The sequence below is a fragment of the Hordeum vulgare genome, chromosome 2H, assembly GCF_904849725.1.
Source record: "Hordeum vulgare subsp. vulgare chromosome 2H, MorexV3_pseudomolecules_assembly, whole genome shotgun sequence".
Lineage (NCBI taxonomy): Eukaryota > Viridiplantae > Streptophyta > Magnoliopsida > Poales > Poaceae > Hordeum > Hordeum vulgare.
This window is the reverse complement of record NC_058519.1, coordinates 23,405,328-23,425,733: the sequence shown is the minus strand read 5'-3', so window position 1 is coordinate 23,425,733 and position 20,406 is coordinate 23,405,328. Positions and strand designations below refer to the sequence as shown.

Below are 20,406 nucleotides of genomic sequence, written 5' to 3'. Positions count from 1 at the left end.
CAAATTCTCTGGATCTTACGTACATGAGTACTACTAATCAGACATCTTATTTTGATAGTTCCATATCTCAACAAGTAGCGGTTCATTAGCAACCGTTCGGTTTAACAACAAAAGAGACTCAAAACGTTCAGTGTAGGCCTAACAACTTAGGATTATCTCTCTAAACAGAAAATGGTCTTAATTTGACAAATACTTGGCTGCAAAATCTGCAATGTTATTGTCAGAGCTCCCTCCTTCCTGCATAGCCTCTTTGGCCTTCTGCATCCACATACAAGAGTTTCTCTTATACTCTTCTCCACCCATCACCTCCTTGATGCACCTCTCCACCTCCTCCCTTGTCACCAAGCCTTTCTCGTCTCGACGCGCACGCAGGCCGATCCCCCACGTGCTCTCCACGTACTTTGCGGCGGTCGGTTGGTCCGCCCATTGCGGTATTGCGACCATAGGTACACCGGCGACGATTGCTTCCGTTGTGGAGTTCCATCCACAATGCGTCAAGAAACAACCTGAAAGCAGGACAATTGCAAGCTTAATTTGTATTCGTTGTCAGATTCCACTTATCATCACTAGCTTTGTTGCTGTATGCCCAAAAGTTTGGTTCATCTCCTACCTGTTGCTCTATGAGCCAACACCTCCAGCTGAGGGCAAAAGGGGACAATTAGGCCTTTCATGTTGCATTTGTCATGGAGCTCCTGAGGTAACTTATCTGCCTCGTTGGACCTCAACACCCAAAGAAAAGGCTGTCTGGAGTTGCACAATCCATGGCCTAGCTCCTCTAGTTGTGTCGTCTCGAGGTTAGCGACTGTGCCGTAGGATGCGAGGAGCACGGAGCAAGGAGCCTGCTCGTCGAGCCATGCCAATGTCATGCATGGAGCCGTGTTCGAGACGAGGTTGAAACCATAGGTCTTGTTCGACGGCAGACGATCATCGTCAAGGTAGAACGAGGGCAATGTCGGGCCCACGGTCTTTGCGCCCCATTTCGATTCCATGTAATCCGCCTCCTGCTCAATCAGAAATCAGCTAGATATGAAGCAATAAATTTGCATTTGAAAATTAGGACAACTTGAACTTATGCCTATACGATTCCAAAACTGATGATTCAAATTCAAAATGCAGAAAATTTCGGTATACAATGTAGTGTAGGGAGCAGTCTCTGACTCTCTGTTACTGCGGCATGAGATTTCAGCCGATCAAAACAACAAACAGGTGGTGGTCAGCTCGGAGCTCACCATTGGCTCGAGGTCGCGGAAGGAGTTGACGAGCACGTGGTCGGCCTGGTCCAGCCCGTCGAACTGCGAGAGCGCCGACTCGGTGAACGCCGGGTACCACTGCGGCGCGGCGACGAACGGCGGCACGTCGTCCGGCCCGAGCTCCACGGAGAGCCTCCCGCGGAGCGCGCCCCCGTCCGCGAGCGGCAGCGCGACGCGCCCCGCGGAGGCCTCGCCGTAGACCACGTCCACCGCGCACATCTGCGTGAAGAACGCGGCCGCGGCCACGCCGGCCTCGCAGGCCACGCGCCGCGCCCACGGCAGGTGCGAGTCGTACACGAGCACCCGTACGGGGTCGTCGTCGGCGAGGAGGAGCCGCGAGAGCGTGCCGGACCCGGCGGCCTCCATCCGGCGCAGGTACTCGGCCGTGTCGGCGCACGAGGCGATGCCGCCGGCGTCGAAGCCGTCGGAGATGGCGGCCACCGGGAACGGGCATTGGGTGGTGGAGGTGGGGGTGGTGGAGAGGACGTGGCGGGTGAGGACGAGGGTGGGGCGGAGGCCGTGGTAGGCGAGGCGGCGGCCGAGCTGCAGCATGGGGTTGGCGTGGCCCTGCATGCCCGGGAACGGCAGGAGGAGGACGCGGCCGCCGGTGGCTTGGACGGTGGTGACCGCGGCGTCCATCGTGAGCTGCTGAGTGATTTCGGCTGGACCGAGGGATTATGTACGTAGGAGAGTTATAAGCGATACGGTGGAGTGGCGCGCAAGTTCTTGTGCTTGTTTGTGAGTGGTTAGCTGACGGGAAAAGAAATGTTATCTTTGGAGGGAGAGTTCAAATTGGCTTTGAATCGGAGCACGTGATGCTGCTGGCGTTGGATGCTTGCTTCCTCCATTCCCAATGAACAATCTGAGATTTGGTATTCATCCAATGAACAATCTGAGATTGAATCATTTTCTGCGTTTAACATCTAGATCCATTTTATGCATCTTTTTTATGTAGAGGCTGAAGACAATCCTTCTTTTTAATAAAAAAAATCTAAATCCATTTTGACAGTTTTGAATTCATGCAACGACTGCGCGTTCTTGTCTCTTGTGTTGTTTCTCGCCTGGTAAACGTTTTCCGCCAGTGCGCCGGCCGAACATTCGGCCGGACGCACGAGCGTCGTTCGATCTCTTCATACGATCTTTTCCCATCCCGAAGGCTCGCGCGTGGTGGGGCGCATGGTCGAAGGGACCCACCATCTACGCGCCCCTGCGCTGCCGCGCCGACATCGCCGGTCCCTGCCTCCGTCGGTCCACCAGCATCACCAGTTCCTGCCACCGTCGACCGCGCGTATCGTCGGATCCAGCCTCCGACCGTCGTCCTCGTCGCCTGCCTGTCGCGCGGACATGTTTTATGCATCTTTTTGATGCAGAGGCTGGAGACAATCCTCCTTTAAAAAAAATCTAGATCCATTTTGGTAGTTTTGTATTTATGCAACGAATGTGCGTTCTTGTGTCTTGTTTTCGCCGGTTAGTCCTTGTGATTATTACTGTTAAATGTTACATATCAGATCGGACAAAAATCCCGATCGAATTGAGCACAAGCCAGACAACAGAGCCCCGACACCACCTCGCATGACGGGAGCATGGCACCACACATAGCCATAGTAGCTCCCCTACGATGCTACGTCATATGACGCCTCCTCAAACACGAGAACGTCGCCAAGGTGCACCTTCCACTCCCTTCACCTTTGACGAAAAGCCGGCAACAAGAGGAGATCGATCGCTAGGGTTTGTTAGCTAGGAGCTGGATCGCCTCCACCCTCCAGGATTGCACGAGCAAAGCAACCTAGGAGGCAAGCAAATCAAACTAGTTTTTATTTAAAACTCAAAATCATCAAATCTAAAAGTGAATGGTGAGTGTTAACCATTTTCAATAGGAAAAAGTGTCATTTTTTGCATAACTCACAACCACCGTAACCTCTTTCGGACATAACACATCAAAATCAGGTGATTAAAAGGCAAAATAACACTCCCTCCATTTCGAAATATAAGAACTTTTAGAGATTTTACTACGGATTACATACAGATGTATACAGACATGTTTTAGAATATAGATTCACTCATTTTGCGCCGTATGGTAAAATCTCTAAAAGGTCTTATATTTAGAAATGGGGGAGTACTACATAAATCAAGCAAGACTACTATCGTGATCTACTGCCAATACCAAGCAACTTCAAATGCCACTCAGAAAAGAGCAACACTAACAGTGAACTTCCATCATCCGGGGTGCGAGATGGGCATACAAAGTTCATTATACAAGACTGAAAACAACAAAAATTACATATACACTGATTTAAGCAAGTAATTTCATCAACAGATGGTATCTTTCTGAATCGGCTACTCTCAGTCAAAGTACAGCATATGCATCTCAATGCCCATCTAGAGGACACCAGAATTTCCCTTTTTCTTTTTTGACAACATATGCTAGGAATAATTTACATCACATGCCCTCTAGGACCAGTGAGTGTAACACAACAGCTGGTGTATACAGTATGCCTAATTTTCTTTCGCCATACCATCGACAGCTGAAGTGAAAACCGTCGAATTTTACATGAAACATTTTGCCCGTCCAGCACAATGTTGTGTCGTCAGGGGCACTGGGAAAATTCGTGTCGTTACAACTCTTGCCCATCCAAGTCTGTCCTGACAGGATAATCGAGGCCCTGCAGAGCGGGCATCCTTCGCAGGTCCTCTTCTGAGTATGCAGGGATGAACCAATACTTTTTGTCGTTTCCAAAGACCTGATAACAAGACCATTGTTTACTAACATAGTTTTGCATGAAAGTAACTCCCGAAATGTCGTTGTTTACCAAGTCTGTTAGTACTATGGCCAAGGAAAATAATAATAAAGAAAGGTCATGTTTCAGATGTTGAAGGTCAGTAATACGAACATGATCAAGGACATGCACTTTCCATATTTTGCCCCCTTGATTATATTTGGGCATCATGGTCCATGTACAGAGCAGAAATAAAATAGAAATGCTAGACAATCACAAGTAAAATGATGTCGATATGGTATGTTGCCTATATGTATCATCTACCTTGGCGGAACTGCCTGTGAAAGGGCACATGCAAGGTTTATGCAACTCCAACTAAAGAATATGATGGAATATCCAAACATGATGGTTTGTTGACCACAAGAGCTAGATTATTGGTTGAATAAGGAAATTTTGCAATTGCCTTGTGTAATCTGCTTCCGCAGTTACCAAAGTTCCTATGCATTACACCTGCCCATAGAAATTTCAACTTGGGGCATTTCAGACCTAGTATAACCCCATGCTCAGCTCTCACAAGGATTATTTAATCATCTCTAAATACATATAATGTGGTAAAATGATTACTGAATGTGAGTTAAGCCTTAACTACCATTAATATCTGGATCCACACGTATTTATAGGGAGTTTAAACTTTTGTCACCTCTACAAGACAGGTTTATCATCTTCTTGAAATAAAGCTAATTTGGTACATACTCCCTCCGTCCCAAAATAACTGTCTCAAGCTTAGTACAACTTTGTACTAGAGCTAGTACAAAGTTGAGACACTTATTTTGGGACGGAGGGAGTACATACTAGCACCATAGATAATTATTCAGGTGGCTATGAAAAATATATAGTTCTTATATAGATCTAACCTGAGCAAAATTCTTCTTCCGGCCAAGATCATACATCCAACGTGGACTAGTTTTCTTCTCATATGCCTGCACAAGAAAGTAAGAAATCAATCTCATCATGATATAACAAACAATAATCTTTAACATAATATTACAAGGTACTTACCTCAATCGTTGTTGTATTACCAGAAACAAGTGAAATGTGCATTATCATAAAACCCAGAACACTCAATGAAAAGGCCAGATTCAACACTGCAAGAAAAATCAATAGTTTTAGTGGATGTTCAATCAATCACGCTGAAAGCATACCATTTTTCCCAGAAATTAGTAATGCATTTACCAAATGTGAGAAATGTGGTTGCAAGTGCTGAAGGAGTTCCTGGGATCTCAACATCACTGAAGAAGGCTATGAAGTGAGGCAATAAAGAGAGGGTAACAAGCGTCGTCTCAAGGAAGGTGTAAAACTGCAAGCACCATAAAAACGAACAGATTTAATTTTTAAGAAAACTAATGATCGACATGGCAGCATGGAAGAGTGCACTGTTTCAAAACAAGTCCTAGATAAGTACTGAACAAGCAGTCCTTCTACTGTTACTATTAAAAAGAAGACCACTGAACACACCAATAACGTATGAATAAATTGATGCACTTGATTATACTATGCCTTATCACTCTCTCCATGCTGCATAAGTGAGATAACTCTTCAAGTAAAGGAGCAAGGCCTTAATATTTCAACTTATATGAATGAATGCGCATTTCCGAGAACAGATGGTTAGCTAAAGTAACTAGCTATAGACACAAATATATCACTTTTGTTTAAATATAAAACACAAGTTAATCAGTGTTCACTTAATAACTGTATGATATATGTTGCTAGCATGATGCATGAGGACAAATTGAAAGCCTACTACACAATAGGGTAAAGAAAGAACCTCATGCATTGAACTCTAGGATACAGTTTTACTCATAATTTTAGTTGAGATGGCCGCACTGTCATGCTCAAATGCTCATAAATTAACTATTTGGAGTCAACTGTATCATCATTTGCACAATCAAAATCCATCCCAAACAAGGGAAATATCACAATTTAGTTCAAATTATTGCTCTTCAAAAGCTTAATTCGTTGCTTTTGAAAGTAACAACCAATAAAATAATACACTATATTAAATTTAATTTGGACAAGTGGAAGAATCGTTTTGATAAATCATCAATAATTACGTATCTAAGAAATTCAAAGTATTAACCAAAGTTTTAAATAGCGGGCTATAGCTACGCTATGGCCCAGCTATAGCATTTTTAAGCCTCCCGCTACAGCTAGGCAGTTTTAGGGCCATCAAAGAAAAGCCGCTAATAGCCCCGCTAAGGAGGGTTTAGCACTAAATCTGAGACCTCATTTAGCTTTAGCACTTGTTTCTGGCAGGCCCCAGCCCCAAATTTCGGCCCAAATCAAAATCGTGCGCCGTCCAGATATCTCCTAACCCTACCCATCCCGACATCCACCACACCTCGTATCATTTTCCTCCCAAAACGCGATGGTGGCTGGCGGCGGCGCGGGGGCGACGCCGGCTGACGCGCCCCCTTTTCCTTGCGACCTCCTCTCCAGATCTAGAGAGGGAGAGAGTGCGGAGCGGACATGTTGAGGAGGAGCACAGCACCAAGCAGCATGATGAGCACCACAACGGGTAAGCGGGCGAGCAGCACGTCTGTCACGGTGACAAGCTTCAGCTGCTGCCCCCAGCGACCTTCAGCTGCTCCTCTCCACGATCCTCAGCTGCTGCTCTTGGCAACTCAGCCGTGAGGAAGGAGGGTTGATGCGGCTGCTTCCTGCTTCCTGCCATCGCTTCGGCTGCTCCCAGTAAGGAAGACAAACATGTCCCAGTCCCAGCCACCTAAAGCTGCTATATCGCATTGCAAGGTAAGTAGCCTACCCCCTCTATTTACTCCTTTTCTCCTAATCTTTGATTTGTTCCCGATGCAACTACTATTGTGCGAATGAATGAATGATGTCAGCACATGCTTCTTTTCCTTATTATTTATACTGTCATAGTTGTAAGTTGTTGATACAAATCACGAATTTTCGCAATTATCTTGCCTTTGTGTTATGCTGTGAAGGATGATGCTTATTGTCCATAACTGCTATGTGCTAGTGTAGTTGCTATATGTGACTGACATATATATCTATGACATATACATGTCATATATCATATATGATGCCTCATTGTATCATTTTTTTTTCATGATTTAAGCAAAACCGCTAAATGGGGGCATAGCCCGCTATAGCTTTGCTATAGCTTCTAATAGCTGCTGGACGGGCCACCGCTAAATGGCATAGCCCGCTATTTAAAACATTGGTATTAACGCATATAATTTTTTTCTTGAAAAGTTCAGATATATTGAAATGAAAGCACGGAAGGGATTTGTTTTGATGTTATTATTACATAAGAGTTGGACGAAATGTATTTAAATCTTGCATTTCAAGTTATCAAGGGAGTTGGACTAACTGCCTGCTCAGCTAATTAATCAATAACCTGGCTGGCAAAGGGACTAACTATGCACAGATACATCAAGGAGGGGTTGTGGCAGAGTACAGTACTAACAGGGTCCATGAAGCATGGACATGTACCGAGGTGTTGCATCGTTCAGGACAATAATCAGAGGAACCATGATGCAACAACATGTACTAAGAATTTGCATTTGATGCCTTTAATCATCGTTGTACTTACATAGAAGAAACTAAGAATCACAGGAAAAGGCGAAACCCCTGACATCTAATATCTATTTTCCATATACAACAAACTGTATATTAAAACCCCGTGAAAATAAGTCTATTTCTAAATGCGTTTATAACAGGATCATCCAAAAGCAGAAATACTTGTAGTACTATCAATGATGAACTAAGCAAGTCGTTGACAAAAAAAATGTGATAATTATTTTCCTTAAAGATTCAAAATTTGCAAAGGAAAAAGGAAATCAATTTCTTAATTCAAAAGGTATGGTTAAAGTATCACCCAAATATTGCATATCTATCTACATGATAAGAAAGAGCAACTAGTTCCGAGGTAAAAAATAATTTGAAAACAAAAGGTTAACTAATCTGCCTTCTAAAGAGAACCATTGTCTCAAGCATAATAAAATCATACCAGGAAGAGAAGAAAGTATTTATAGTTAAGCGCCCCAACACAATTAACAACCCATACACAGTGATGATCCATCTTAAGGATACACCTTCCACCTGAAAAACAATTTAGGCATAGATCAGCGGCACGATGTAGACTATGCAATTAGTAACAACTGGAATAACATAGCATTTCATCCTGAAGAAAAAATAATGGACTTACAGACAGAGCAATGATGGCACCGAGGGGGCTTCAGCTGGTTGCACTTCCTACAGTACCTCATCCTCGGATTTCCCGTGTCACCGAGAGCCATAGACTGCTGTGGGTTCATCTGGCTATTGAAGTCTGAACTAGAGAGGGGAGCAGTTTCTCCCCTTTCCTCGTCAAAATCAAGGTTCCAATTCGGAGGAACAGAACCAGGGTCGGTGAACACAACAGAGAAGTAGCTCCATAACAGCATAGCAAGCTGCAAATTCAAAAGAACTGTGCCATTAAAACACAATACAACTGACAAAAGCACACGGAGGACACGCCTTAAATCGCAAGATGACGCCACTAGCATTCACAGTTGACTAATTCTGCAAAGAAGCAGCTCATGTTGTGGCTCACTAATCAAACAGCATTCAAAATGCATTGGGCCTCTTTATACAGCCCAATATAGCATCTTTTCCGAACTTCTATCATTAGGCCTCATCAGGAAGTGTGTACATCCTACAGAGATCTACTAGATCTACTATGCTCCCACGGAGCATATGAGGAAAACAATGATAAGAATGTGGGCGCAACAGCCCAATCACTATACAATGTCTCCAAATAGAAGCAACTCCCTAGTATAGAATCATTCAGCACGCCTGCAACTAGCCACATACCAAGAAGTACCACCTAGAGAAGCAAATGTTAAGAAGAAACTAGCATAGCGCCAAAACATGTCCCACAAGGCAGCATTCCAAGAATGTATATGCTCCTGGGCCCCGACATAACATAATGGTCAAAATATAAATTTTTCTACCTATGTCGTAGTACCAAACATTGATTCCTGAAGAACTAGCATAGCATAGCGTTGTTCGAAAGAAACTAGCATAGCATACGAAGATAAGCTAAAAGGCAGCGCCGTGCCTGCATCAACAATCCACGAATATGCCGCATTCAACATCGCAGCTCCTCCTAGGCCACCAAAATCGATCGATTTCGCCCACGCACGAAACATTGCCTTCTGAAGGACCAAGATTTAGCACCTAAACGACTCCCAATTGAGCCACAATTAACGTCGTCTCCAACCCGACCTGACCAAACCAGACAGCGGATCCCCGGCCTAACAAATCCGCGAAATCAGCGAGGCCTGACGGGGCAAGGGGCAGCACTCACCAGGAAGTGGAAGAGGAGCAGCACGGCGAGCGCGGCGAGGGTGGCGCCGCCGCCGAGGAGGAGGGCGGGGCCGTAGTTGCAGAGGACGACGGCGTAGTAGGTGACGCCGACGATGGCGAGGACGAGCAGGATCATGATGGAGCCCAGGCCCCGGAGCGCCGTGCAGAACCTGAAGACGTTCCACGCCATCGCGACCCCGGCCGATCTGTGCATGCCTCCCCGCTCCGCCCGCCGCCGCCGGCGCCGGCCGCCTCCGTGGAGCGGCGAGGTGGGGTCAGCTTGAGGGGGGAGGGGGGCCGGCAGCACCGCGACGGCGGCCTCCGCCGGACGGGGGGAGGGTGGGGAGGGCCGTGGGTCGGGTTGCGGGAGGAGGATTTGCAGATGGGAGGAGGAAGAGGAAGAAAGGCGATGGTCAGAGGTGGAGTCCGCACGGCGTTCTTCCACGCCGCGTTGTCACTTTTCCTTTACCAATTCCACTTTTTATTCCTATCTTATTACGAGTAGTTAATAATAAAAGAAGTGAACTTTTTTGTGTTGAATGTCGACACAACACAAAACCTTTGTGGTATTGTTTCAAAGTTCAAAGAGGTGAAGTCTGTTTTGAACCCTCAGAGCGTAGGCAGCGACATAAATAGACCCCGACGTCCAAATCCCTCAAGTCTGTGTCCTGTAGTCTCTAATCCCGGTCATAATGGCCCTTTAGCGCGTACCCAAACGGTGGGATTCCAACGTGGCTAGGGAAAGTCCGGGAACCGGCTGATTCAGCTGCCTGCAGGTGGGTCCAATAAGGAGTAGTGGTCGAGACGGACCAAGTCGCCCACCTCGCCCCTTCCTCTCCTTCTCTCTGCGACGCCTGAGCTCCTCGTCTCTGCACATCGACGACATCTCCGGCGGCGTGGATGATCGCGGCGGCGATCCACGACATCTCCGGCGGCATCTAGCAAGGTATGCCCTGGTCTTCTCCTCTATTTGTTCGCCACAGTGATGCTCTGATTTTTCTCGGTTAGGTTTAGGATTCTTGAAAGGTGGAGCAGAGCAAAATTAGGGGTCGAAAAATCATATGATTTGTGGTCGAAGTTTGTTCTAAAGTTTTTAATCCGTCGAAATCGATGCAATGTAGGTGCTTTTTGTTGAAACAATGGACCCGACAGAGATGTTAAAAGTCAGGTTTCACATAGGGGGGGGGGGAGTTTCTTTGAATTGGCCCAAATCTGGACTATGTTGGTGGTGATGTGGCCTATTCAGAAATTGAGAGGGACAAGTTGTCCTTTCAGGAGGTCAAAGGATATCTGAGAGACCATATGGTTGTTAAGGAAAGCATGAAGTTTTACTTCCTTTTGCCTGGTACGGAGTTGATAAATGGCTTGATTTTTTTGCATGATGATGAGGGCTGTATGAACATGTCAGGGCACATAACTGATGGTGGTGTTGCTGATATCTTTGTGGAATACAATGGTGAGCAAGATTCAGAAGAAGAACATGGCAGTGGGTCTGATTATGAAGATGAAATGCAGTATGAGATGGGCAATGAAAGTGAAGGGGAATTTCCTCTTGTCATGACCGCACAAGGTGCAGAAGAACACTTACTCGAGCAAGTTCTTGTTCCTGATGGCGGTGGTGTTATCGTTGCAGTAATTAGAAGCCCAATAAAGAGAGCAAATGTTGCTGCAGGTTTTTCTCAACCATCTCAGAGTTCTCAAGTGCTAAACCCTTCTCTGTGTGATTATAGTAAAGCAGCAGAGCATCCAGCAGCTGGAAATGCAGTACAACAAGGAGTAGAGGTAGGGGCAGAGAAAGCAAAAGAACAGTCAGATTCAGAGGATTCAGAAGATACTGAATATGTACCACACACTGATGATAGTGGAGAGGAGTCAGAGGTTGTTGAGATGAGAAAGCATGCAAGGAAGTTTAGGAAAAAAATGAAAGACTCTAGGAAATGGGTTGAATCAGATTTAAATGGGGCTGTGCCAATTGATTTCATTGCAAATGTTGAGGAGGTGGTGGAGGACATGGAATTTGAGTCCTCTGATGAGGACTACAGTTATGATGAAGATAGTGATGGGAACATTCAGAGAAGGAGGAGTAAATATCCAAGATTTGACCCAGAAACTGATATTCCACATTTCAGTTTGGGGATGGTTTTCAGAAGTAAAAATCAATTTGTCAAGGCTATTAAAAGATATGGTCTTGCAACCAAGAGAAGCATGATATTCAAGAAGTCAGAGGGGACAAGGGTGAGAGTTACATGTGGATGGCCTGGTTGTCCATGGATTATCTATGCAGCAAAGACCAGCAGATGTTCAAGGTTTCAAATTATCACCTTTGATGATGACCATCAGTGTGCACAGAACAGAGAGAACATATTGGTCAGTGCAAAGGTCATTGCAGACAGGTATGAGCATTTCATATTGGCCAATCCAATGTGGAAAATTGATAGCATCAAAGCTACTGTACTACAAGACATGTTTGCTGATGTCTCAACTTCAAAATGCAAGGCAGCAAAAAAATTGTAATGGACAAGTTGTTGTGTGGTATGAGGAGTGAGTACACTAAAGTTTTTGACTATCAGTTAGAGCTGCTTAGGAGCAACCCTGGTAGTACAATTGTTGTTTGCTTGGATCCAACAGACATGGAAAATAATGTTTTTCAACAGTTTCTAATAAAAGACCTGGATATCAATGAGCAAGGAGAAGGATGGGTTTTCATTTCTGACCAGCAAAAGGTGTGCTTTTTGTCATATATGCTTTTGTAATATATATGTTTTGTCTTATGTATCATTCTGTCATATATGGATTTGTCTTATATATGGATTTGTCTTATATGGATTTGTAATCTAATGCTTTCTCACATATGTTATTTTGTAGGGATTAATTGACAGCATGAGAGATTATTTGCCTAGGGCACAACATAGGGTGAAGAAAATTGGCCAGTTTCTCAAAACCCTAGGCCAGTGGCACCTAGGTATATTGCCATGCGAGGAGCAAGGAAGAAATTGACTGGAAATGACAGGAGGAGAGAAGAGGGAGAAGCACCCAAGGGGAAGAAGTTGAGCAAACATGGCATTCAGATCACTTATGGATTTTGTAAGTCCAAGGGACACAACAAAAGTTCTTTTCTATAGAATCCAGATAGGACCAAAAAAGCAAAGGCATTTCTTGCTAAGAAAGGGAAAAAAATGAGGGATAGTGAGGTAAGTTAGTTGACAGTTTAATATGCACAATACAATTGTATGCTCTGTTTTTAAGTAGCAACTGACCTTTCTTTGTTCTGTTTTGATGCAAATGCAGGAAGCACATACTGAAGCTTTGAAAAGAAGGACACCTACAAATGCATCAGCCTCAAACACTCAGCCTGCTACTACAAGCTAAGAGAAATTCTGCAGCAACTACCAATGAAGCACCTGGAGGAAGCACATCTGCTGGCAGGGGTAGAGGAGCAAAGAGAGGGAGAGGAAGTACAAATGAAGCACCTGGAGGAAGCTCTAATGTTGGTAGGGGCAGAGGAGCACAACAGGGGCACAGGAGCACATGAGGGTTCATGGCTTACTTCACAGCAAGTGGGAACTACTGAAGTTGTTCCTTCATGATTATTTTGGTTGTGTGGATAAAACCATGTCAGCTTATGGTCATGTTGGTGTCAAACTACTAGTTATTTTGGATCTGGGTGTCCCTATGAACTTGTGGTTATGTTGGATGTGAACCAGTTGATTATGTGCAATGTACTGTGAACTAGTTGGTCTCTATGTGTGATCTTGCCCTTTACAAATTTCCTGTTATATAGCAAGTTGCCAAAATGATCTATATTACTGTTGTCTAGGAGATAGCACTGATTTTCACAGCAAGCTATGCACATGTTTTTGACAAAAAAAGCCGTCAAAATGATCTTTTATTCTTTTTCACAGCAAACTCATAACATTTGATACATTTGATACATACAAAAAAGAGAGCAATGGCACTGCATATCTCATGAAAAGATTTTCAACTTGAATTTCATTCAAACTTGTCTCAAGTACATTGCCTCCAACTCGCTACTAACTGATTCACTAGCCTAAAATCATCCCTACTAACATACCGGACAGAAATATCACTATGCCATACAACAACATCTCTCTGGTAACACATTTCTCACTAACTGATGCATTTTTTTCATTTCCTCTCATCACTTCGTCAGTTACAGTAGCAGCAGCTCCTGAAGCTCCTTCAGTTGACAGTGCATCGATATATGCCTCTAGCTTCCACACTCTGTCTCGAAGATCTCCAAGCAGTACACGCAAAAATAGAGTTGTAGTCCCATCATGCCACTGAATGAAGTCGTGCTATTCAATTGGTGCAGTGTTCGTCAGAGGGCATAGCAAAAACAGAGCAAATCGACGAAGAAAGCACGGGCGAAAGAACACATCAAATCAGAGCATACCTGAGCTTCAACGCATGCATAGTACCTTCTTCTAGGGTTCGTCGGACTCCACGAAATCCACCGCGGCGCTTTCTTCCCGCAGCGGGGGCAACAAATCACCGGCTCATACTCCATGGGCTCCTCCCGATAGGGCACCGGCGACCTTGCTGCTGCACCTCTCCGGCGAATCCCTCCGCCGCGAGAAGCAGATGAGCCGAGCGACGCCGACGACATCACCGCTTCCGTCGCCAATCGCCTCTCTCTTCCCCTCGCGAACCCTAATTTGGTTCCCCTCCCTGCTTCCCCACGGTCTCGCAATGGCTGAACCGACGTGCCGTTTAAACTAGCAATCCCACCTCCCCACGGTGCCACGTCGGCTAATCCCCTCCTAATACGCGCTAAAGGGCCATTATGACCGGGATTAGAGACTACAGGACACAGACTTCAGGGATTTGGACGTCGGGGTTTATTTGTGTCGCTGCCTACGCTCTCAGGGTTCAAAACAGACTTCACTCAAGTTCAAACCAACATGCCTTTGCACGGAGGGAAGGATCTCATACGCCGTTCGTCGTATGGTGTAAACGGGTGAACGCCGATTTTTCTTGTCGTGTGGACGAGATGCAACCGTATCGATACGGGGCGCGGGGAGAAGTAAGGGATGCGTTCATTACTGTTATACATGTTTTTGTTTGTCGCCTCACAAGGATGGCGCGGGCTGTGAGACGGACAATAGCGACAAATCAAGGAGGGGTGATGGGTGATGAGACCAAGATCTACATCAATGACGGTAACAGTCTTGATGATTAAGCATGGCACACAACAAGATGAGAAGGATTGGGGCGGGAGGAAACACAACTGCACATGTTTCAAAGTAGAGGGTGTGCATTGATGATGGAGTCCCTTGTTGACGATCTTCCAAGAGCGGCATCCCTGAGGTGCATAAGGCTTCATGTTGGGGGGGTGAGCTCAGGCTCTCTCCCAGCTCTAACCTCTTGTTGGTGCTGACTGGTTGGATTCAACTGGATCTGGGGGAATCTCTAGTGGTCCGATTGTGGTGAGCTTTGGTCGGTGGCTCTTGCATGGTGGCCGTAAGACCTAAAGATTGAAGGTGTCGAGGCTACGAGGATGGAGGGTCGGTTGTGTGGGTGTGAAGGGTCGACTACTACGGGTGAGAGATTTGAAGGAATGGCGCCTGCGGGCGTCGCTTCCTCCTTGGGGTGTTGTGGAGCTCTTCCTCCACCCACATGGTCATGCCCTATATGTGAAAGCCTAAGACTTCATTATGGGCCAGATGAAGATGTCGTCTCCATGATGTTCCCCCCTTAGGGACGGCGCCTTGTAGATCACTGATCCCGACTGTGCTTTCACGGTGTTGGATGTTCACGATATTACAGTCAGCAGGTAGTCGGCTCGGGATGCAAGTGTGGATGTTGGGGTGGTTGCCTCGTATTTGATGGCGTTGAGATTTATGAGGCAACAATGATGGTGGATGGAGGAGCAAGGTAGCAACATGTTCTTCCTTGTCAACCGTTTTTGACGTGTCTATGAGCATGAAGTCAGAGTTGTAGCATCGCGGAATGACACGGCAAGGATGATGTCCTTTGATGGGCAAGTCGAGCTAGTTTGGCGCAACATGTGCTTCGTTCTCATGAGTGACCCATGATTGAAGTCTGAGCTATTTGATCCTCGACACATTTGACCGATTGTTTGGCATATGTTGACAAGTTTCTCGTGTTTCGTTCATCATGTGGTATCTTGGTGGATCGTTCATTATGCGGTATCTTGGTGGCGTGCTTTTGGTGGAGTCATATTTGCTTGCTCAGAGTGATGCGATGATGGTCACATTTGTAGGAAACCTCGGCAGAGTTTCTCTCTTCAGTGGTTCATGTGGGTCTTGTGGGTAGACACGTCACTCGGGGTGCCCTTATTTGTGGATGCACTACTGGAATCTGCTGGTTTGCCCACAGCCAAAGCTGACGGCAAAGGACAGTTTAACTGATGGCAAAGGCTTTGCCGTCAGTGTGCTGTCGGCAAAGGTACCGGCCAAGATTTTATCGGCAATCACCTTCTTTGCCGACAGCTGGAGCTCCACCGACGGCAAAGACTTTGCCATCAGCTTTGTGGCATGGGCTGACGGCAAAGAGCAGTGCCGGCAACCGCACATGCCGAGCTCCGTTAGAAGGTTAACGGCAGGCTTTGCCCACAGCCGTAGCAAAGCTGACGGCAAAGCCTCTCCTCTTTGCCCACAGCCGTAGCAAAGCTGACGGCAAAGCCGAAACCCCTAGGCCCCCTAGGTCCCCTCTTTGCCCACAGCCGTAGCCCAGCTGATGGCAAAGCCTCTCCTCTTTGCCCACAGCCGTAGCCCAGCTGACGGCAAAGCCGAGAATTTGGTATTCCCAGAATTGCCAGGATACACAGGCTGCCGTCACGTGTCCTCTTTGCCTATAGCTCACTGACGGCAAAGCCTTTGCCATCAGTGAGCTGTAGGCAAAGACCCTCTCTGCTTTTTTTTCATATTTGTTTTCTATTAATTCCCTGCATTTGCAAAACATAGATACAAACAGCAACATATATATATTGAATCTGCCCCTAAACAGCACCACAAGTGCATCACAAAGTGCAAACAACACGAATATATGTCATTAAAGTGCAAACAAGATCACAAAGTATTACAAAGCATCACAAGTGCATCCACAAATACAATTGCATTACAAAGTTCATCTAGGACTACACAAGTGCATTACAAAGTCTCGAGCATCCATCCATATGCCATGCTGCTTTATCAAAATCTGCATAATGAGAAAGAATTTAGAAGAAGAATACAATAAGAAAGAAGTTATCTAAATTAAGCTAAGCAATTAGAAGAAGAAGTGGAAGAAGAAGAACAAGAACAAGAAGAAGAAGTGGAAGAAGTGGAAGAAGAAGAAGAAGAAGATAGAGAAAAATAAAGAAGAGAAGTTATCTTTTTCTCCTCTTTCTTCTTCTCTTATTTCTTCATCTCTTGTTTGTTCTTCTCTTCTGGTTTCTTTTAAAACTTTCTAAACTAATTATGTCATTTTTGAGCTCTAATATCAACTAGAATTTACTAAGCTAACTAAACCATGGCTAATATCAACTAGAATTTACTAAGCTAACTAAAGCCTGGCATAATCTAAGTTGATATAAACAATAAGAAGAATAAGAAGGAGAGGAATAACTTACCAAATGCCAGGAAACGAAGGAGAAGCTGCATCTCCGTTGGTCGCTAGGTTGCTAGGGCTCTCACTAGGAGAAGTAAAGGGATCGTGGGATTCAACTCTTGAATGATGCTGCAACAAGGCAAGAGTTAAAATATGTGGTTAGCACGGCAACAGGCAATGGTATAAGACCGTGCAAGGTTGGTCATTGAAAGGGAACTCACCGTTCCCACCGGAGAAGGCATTGTTGGGGAACGTCGCATGGGAAACAACAATTTTCCTACGCGCACGAAGACCTATCATGGTGATGTCCATCTACGAGAGGGGATGAGTGATCTACGTACCCTTGTAGATCGTACAGCAGAAGCGTTAGTGAACGCGGTTGATGTAGTGGAACGTCCTCACGTCCCTCGATCCGCCCCGCGAACAATCCCGCGATCAGTCCCACGATCTAGTACCGAACAGACGGCACCTCCGCGTTCAGCACACGTACAGCTCGACGATGATCTTGGCCTTCTTGATCCAGCAAGAGAGACGGAGAGGTAGAAGAGTTCTCCGGCAGCGTGACGGCGCTCCGGAGGTTGGTGATGACCTTGTCTCAGCAGGGCTCCGCCCGAGCTCTGCAGAAACGCGATCTAGAGGAAAAACCGTGGAGGTATGTGGTCGGGCTGCCGTGGAAAAGTCGTCTCAAATCAGCCCTAAAACCTCCGTATATATAGGTGGGAGGGAGGGGAGGAGGCAGCCTCAAAACCTAAAGGTTTGACCGAAATTGGAGGTGGAGGAGTCCTACTCCAATCCTACTTGGAGTAGGATTCCACCTTCCCACTTGGAAACTCTTTCCACCTTGTGTTTTTTCCTTCTCAAACCTTATGGGCCTTAGTGGGAACTTATTCCAGCCCACTAGGGGCTGGTTTATCTCTTCACATAGCCCATGAGACCCCTTGGGGCGTGACACCCCTCCCGATGGTCCCCGGCACCCCTCCCGGCACTCCCGGTACACTACCGATGAGCCCGAAACTTTTCCGGTAATGCACGAAAACCTTCCGGTAACCAAATGAGGTCATCCTATATATCAATCTTCGTTTCCGGACCATTCCGGAAACCCTCGTGACGTCCGTGATCTCATCCGGGACTCCGAACAACATTCGGTAACCAACCATATAACTCAAATACGCATAAAACAACGTCGAACCTTAAGTGTGCAGACCCTGCGGGTTCGAGAACTATGTAGACATGACCCGAGAGACTCCTAGGTCAATATCCAATAGCGGGACCTGGATGCCCATATTGGATCCTACATATTCTACGAAGATCTTATCGTTTGAACCTCAGTGCCAAGGATTCATATAATCCCGTATGTCATTCCCTTTGTCCTTCGGTATGTTACTTGCCCGAGATTCGATCGTTAGTATCCGCATACCTATTTCAATCTCGTTTACCGGCAAGTCTCTTTACTCGTTCCGTAATACAAGATCCCGCAACTTACATGAAGTTACATTGCTTGCAAGGCTTGTGTGTGATGTTGTATTACCGAGTGGGCCCCGAGATACCTCTCCGTCACACGGAGTGACAAATCCCAGTCTCGATCTATACTAACTCAACGAACACCTTCAGAGATACCTGTAGAGCATATTTATAGTCACCCAGTTACGTTGCGACGTTTGATACACACAAAGCATTCCTCCGGTGTCCGTGAGTTATATGATCTCATGGTCATAGGAACAAATACTTGACACGCAGAAAACAGTAGCAACAAAATGACACGATCAACATGCTACGTCTATTAGTTTGGGTCTAGTCCATCACATGATTCTCCTAATGATGTGATCCCGTTATCAAGTGACAACACTTGCCTATGGCCAGGAAACCTTGACCATCTTTGATCAACGAGCTAGTCAACTAGAGGCTTACTAGGGACAGTGTTTTGTCTATGTATCCACACAAGTATTGTGTTTCCAATCAATACAATTATAGCATGGATAATAAACGATTATCATGAACTAAGAAATATAATAATAACTAATTTATTATTGCCTCTAGGGCATATTTCCAACAGTCTCCCACTTGCACTAGAGTCAATAATCTAGTTCACATCACCATGTGATTCCAACGAATCCAACACCCATATAGTTATGGGGTCTGATCACGTCTTGCTCGTGAGAGAGGTTTTAGTCAACGATTCTGAAACTTTCAGATCCGTGCGTTCTTTACAAATCTTTATGTCATCTTATAGATGCTGCTACTACGTGCTATTCAGAAATACTCCAAATATCTACTCTACTATATGAATCCGTTTCACTACTCATAGTTATTCGGATTAGTGTCAAAGCTTGCATCGACGTAACCCTTTACTACGAACTCTTTAACCACCTCCATAATCGAGAAAAATTCCTTAGTCCATTTGTTACTAAGGATAAATTTTGACCGCTGCTAGTGATTCAATCATGGATCACTCTCTGTACCTCTCAACAGACTTTGAGTCAAGGCACACATCAGGTGCGGTACACAGCATGGCATACTTTAGATTCTATGGCTAAGGCATAGAAGACGACCTTCGTCTATTCTCCTTATTCTGCCATGGTCGGGTTTTGAGTCTTACTCAAATTCACACCTTACAACGCAACCAAGAACTCCTTCTTTACTGATCTATTTTGAACTCCTTCAAAAACTTGTCAAGGCATGCATCTTGTTGAAACTTCTATTAAGCGCTTTCGATCTATCTCCATAGATCTTTGATGCTCAACGTTCAAGTAGCGCAATCTAGGTATTCCTTTGAAAAACTCCTTCCAAACAACCTTGTATGCTTTACAGAAATTCTACATTACTTCTGATCCACAATATGTCAACCACATATACTTATCAGAAATTCTATAGTGCTCCCACTCACTTCTTTGGAAATACAAGTTTCTCATAAACCTTGTACAAACCCAAAATCTTTGATCATCTCATCAAAGTATATATATTCCAACTCCGAGATGCTTGCACCAGTCCATTGAAGGATCGCTGGAGCTTGCATACTTGCTAGTATCTTTAGGATCGACAAAACCTTCTGGTTGTATCACATACAATGTTTGCTCGAGGAAACCGTCGAGGAAACAATGTTTTGACATCCTACGTGCAATATTTCATAAATAATGCATCAACAACTAACATAATTCTAACAGACCTTTAGCATCGCTACGAGTGAGAAAGTCTCATCATAGTCAACTGTTTGATCTTGTCGAAAACATCTTTGCGACAAGTCGAGCTTTTCTTAATAGTGACTTATCACCATCATCGTCTGTTTTCCTTTAAAGATCCATCTTTACTTAATAGTCCTATGACCATCAAGTAATTCTTCCAAAGTCTACACTTTGTTTTCATACATGGATCCTCTCTCGGATTTCATGGCCTCCAGCCATTTGTCGGAATCCGGGCCCACCATCGCTTCTCCACAGCTCGTAGGTTCATTATTGTTCAACAACATGACCTCCAAGACAGGGTTACCATACCACTCT

At 45.3% G+C, this 20,406-nt stretch overlaps 2 protein-coding genes across 2 annotated transcripts; both read right to left on the bottom strand.

Annotated features, from left to right (window-relative positions):
• Positions 1 to 16: 16 nt before the first annotated feature.
• Positions 17 to 1,889, bottom strand: LOC123424555 (UDP-glucosyltransferase UGT13248-like). Its single transcript, XM_045108186.1, has 3 exons — positions 1,230 to 1,889; positions 611 to 1,001; positions 17 to 506 (listed from the first exon to the last, which is right to left on the bottom strand). Exons 1-3 carry the CDS (start codon positions 1,887 to 1,889, stop codon positions 178 to 180), a joined length of 1,380 nt encoding a protein of 459 aa, XP_044964121.1. The 3' UTR covers positions 17 to 177.
• Positions 1,890 to 3,512: 1,623 nt separating this feature from the next.
• LOC123424554 (probable protein S-acyltransferase 14) lies at positions 3,513 to 9,767 on the bottom strand. Its single transcript, XM_045108185.1, has 7 exons — positions 9,342 to 9,767; positions 8,199 to 8,442; positions 8,001 to 8,092; positions 5,201 to 5,324; positions 5,027 to 5,112; positions 4,882 to 4,947; positions 3,513 to 3,991 (listed from the first exon to the last, which is right to left on the bottom strand). The coding sequence occupies exons 1-7, from the start codon at positions 9,552 to 9,554 to the stop codon at positions 3,866 to 3,868; spliced, it is 951 nt and encodes a 316-aa protein (XP_044964120.1). The 5' UTR covers positions 9,555 to 9,767; the 3' UTR covers positions 3,513 to 3,865.
• Between the last annotated feature and the right edge of the window lie 10,639 nt (positions 9,768 to 20,406).

Excerpts from the sequence above, each read along its gene's own strand:
- LOC123424555 (XM_045108186.1), bottom strand. The coding sequence starts at position 1,889 with ATGGACGCCGCGGTCACCACCGTCCAAGCCACCGGCGGCCGCGTCCTC. Across the intron at positions 1,002-1,229 it reads TCCGCGACCTCGAGCCAATG|GAGGCGGATTACATGGAATC; the intron begins GTGAGCTCCGAG and ends CTGATTGAGCAG. Across the intron at positions 507-610 it reads GTTGGCTCATAGAGCAACAG|GTTGTTTCTTGACGCATTGT; the intron begins GTAGGAGATGAA and ends TCCTGCTTTCAG.
- LOC123424554 (XM_045108185.1), bottom strand. The coding sequence starts at position 9,554 with ATGCACAGATCGGCCGGGGTCGCGATGGCGTGGAACGTCTTCAGGTTC. Across the intron at positions 8,443-9,341 it reads TGCTCCTCTTCCACTTCCTG|CTTGCTATGCTGTTATGGAG; the intron begins GTGAGTGCTGCC and ends TTGAATTTGCAG. Across the intron at positions 4,948-5,026 it reads GTAATACAACAACGATTGAG|GCATATGAGAAGAAAACTAG; the intron begins GTAAGTACCTTG and ends TTTCTTGTGCAG.